The 2,397-nt window shown below is 54.0% G+C and overlaps 1 protein-coding gene across 1 annotated transcript in view; it reads left to right on the forward strand.

Annotated features, from left to right (window-relative positions):
- The first annotated feature begins 2,077 nt into the window (after positions 1–2,077).
- PCSK9 (proprotein convertase subtilisin/kexin type 9) overlaps positions 2,078–2,397 on the forward strand; it is a 21,912-nt gene continuing 21,592 nt past the window's right edge. The window contains exon 1 of the mRNA XM_024739256.1: positions 2,078–2,204. Within this exon, the coding sequence (XP_024595024.1) occupies positions 2,078–2,204 (127 nt within the window). The remainder of the gene's footprint in view (positions 2,205–2,397) is intronic.

Here is a 2,397-nt window from a genome sequence, read left to right on the forward strand (position 1 = left end):
CAGGGGTTGCTCCTGGGAAGGTGGAGGGGGACAGTTAGGAATGGGAGGGAGATAAACTTTTCACTGTATATACTTTTGAACCACTCATATTAAAAAAACCCATTTTCCTGTAAAAGTCTTTTTAAACGAACATACACACAAAAAGGATGGGTCCCTCCCAAAAAAGAGTGTGCCCGTTCGAAGTGTTGACACCGCTAAATCGGCCTAATGTACACTCAGGGCAATAGTGGCTGCAGACTCCAAGTTTTCTGAGGTTGGAGAAGTACAGGGCGTAAACAGCGGGTTCTGTCTATCGTTCAGACTGTGAGTGGGAGTCAAGGGGAGAGGGCCATTTTGAGGGAAGGGGTTTGGGGGGTGGAGAAGCCTTGAGAAATCTGATGTGGTGAAGAGGAAGAATAACAGGAGATGAGGGATTTGGCGGTAAGAGGGGGAGACGAGATGGTGGACGCAGGAGATCCCTGAGGAAGCCTGACTGGGGCAGGGGAGGGTCCTCTGTGGACAGGAAGATGGTCCCTTCTGCCCTAAAAGAGAAAGGAAGGAAGGAGAAGGGAAGGGTGGGTGTTGGCCCAGGAAGAACTCGGAGGGAAAGACCTGGAAGAGGCTCTGTCTTACCCTGACCCCTGCATCTTTGCATCTCTGGTGGTGGTGGTGATGGTGGGTAGGCTGGTTGTCAGCTGGTCAGAGCAAGGGGGGGTGCATCGGAGAAGAGGGAGGAGCTGACACCGCTGCTTTGGGCAACTCTTGGGGGGGGGGTAATTAACAAGGAACAAAAGCCCTGCCAAGTGGCAGGAAGCCAGGGCGGGGCTGCCGCCTCAAAGAGTGCAGTGGAGGATGCGGGATGAGAAGGGACTGCCCTCAGGGTCCATCTGTTGCAAAGTCCAAGGTGCCTGCGGGGCCTCCTTGGTCCCCCACCTCCATCCAAACACACCCACTGTACACTCGACGGTGCCCCCAACCCCCTTCCTCAGCCTGTTGACATCGTGTCCCTCTGTGCACGTGCTTGATCATCTGCTGATAGGGGAGACCCCAGGGTCCCCAAGGGGAGCATCAGGGAAACCTTGCTCCCACCTCCCCAAAGAGGAGGCCTTTGATGAGGAAGCCGCCAAAAGCAGGTTTCAAATACAATTCTTTTTACAGGCGACAGGAAAGGGAGCATCCGCTGCCTGCTGAGAGGCGCGAGCTACCTCTCTCAGCAAAAAATTAATGAGCTCCTACTCCATGCCAGGGATGGTGGGATATTCCAGGGGAGAACAAAGTGGAGGAGACCCTGACCTTGCGGAAGTTGCTGTCAGCCCACTGGCTGCACAGTCTTTGTTCAATTGGCCCTGGCCTCCGGTGTGAGGTGTCTGCAAACAAGTTGGAAAGGGCATTGACTTTGGAGTCCAGTGACCCAGGCTCAGAGCAAGTCATTTTCACTAGAACCCGCTAATCATCTGCAAAGTGGGAGCAGAAAGCCTCCAGTTTCTACACTGTGTGGCCCTTCTGGGAGGATGCCTGGCTTTGTGTGACACATCAACCCCGAGGCCTGGGGCTGCTGGCCTCCACATCCTCCCGCAGGCAACAGCTGCTCACCAGACCCTCATCCAGTCATGTTCTTGGCCATGGTGTGTAAATAGAATCTGCAAACCGAATCGTTTGGAACACTGAGCTTGTGCTACAGTGGAATTCTTTTTTTTTTTCTAGATTTTTTTTTTTTGATGTGGACCATTTTTAAAGTCTTTATTGAATTTGTTACAATATTGCTTCTGTTTTATGTTTTGGTTTTTCGGCCGCAGGGCATGTGGGATCTTAGCTCCCCGAACAGGGATCGAACCCACACCCCCTGCACTGGAAGGCGAAGTCTTAACCACTGGGCCGCCAGGGAGGTCCTACAATGGAATTCTTGAATGTACACGTATGATATCTCTGCAGATTAAAACCAGAAATATTTGTAGAATAAATCCCTTGAAATGTTTGATTAGTGTTGGCTGGAAGTCAAAAGCAACAGGACTTCAAGGAGTGGCTAGTTGGTGAGGTTGGGTGTGCCGGGTGCATACGGGGCAGAGGCCCGAGAGGGGTCGGGGCTGAGTTTAGAAGGATGGCACGCTCAGACCTGCGGAAAGACTTGGGGGCTGGGGGCAGCGAGGTGTCCGCTGTCACTGGCGGCGGCGGCGAGGCGAAGGACCCGATGGAGTGGTTCAGACACCTCACACCATCTTTCGGGGGTGGGTAGGCGAGGGGGCTGGCTGGCCAGTGCCAAGGCAGAGCCCAGAAACGCTTGACGAGGTGGGCTCAGCCGAACTTGGTGCCTGGCACAGCTCGCAGGGCTCGGGGTGAGGGGCGGGGAGAAGGCGTCTCGGGAGCGCGGGAACAGCTTTCCAGCCCAATTAAGATTTGGGATTTTGTCCTCTCTCTGAG

This window comes from Neophocaena asiaeorientalis, unplaced genomic scaffold (genome assembly GCF_003031525.2).
Source record: "Neophocaena asiaeorientalis asiaeorientalis breed wild unplaced genomic scaffold, Neophocaena_asiaeorientalis_V1.1 scaffold138, whole genome shotgun sequence".
Lineage (NCBI taxonomy): Eukaryota > Metazoa > Chordata > Mammalia > Artiodactyla > Phocoenidae > Neophocaena > Neophocaena asiaeorientalis.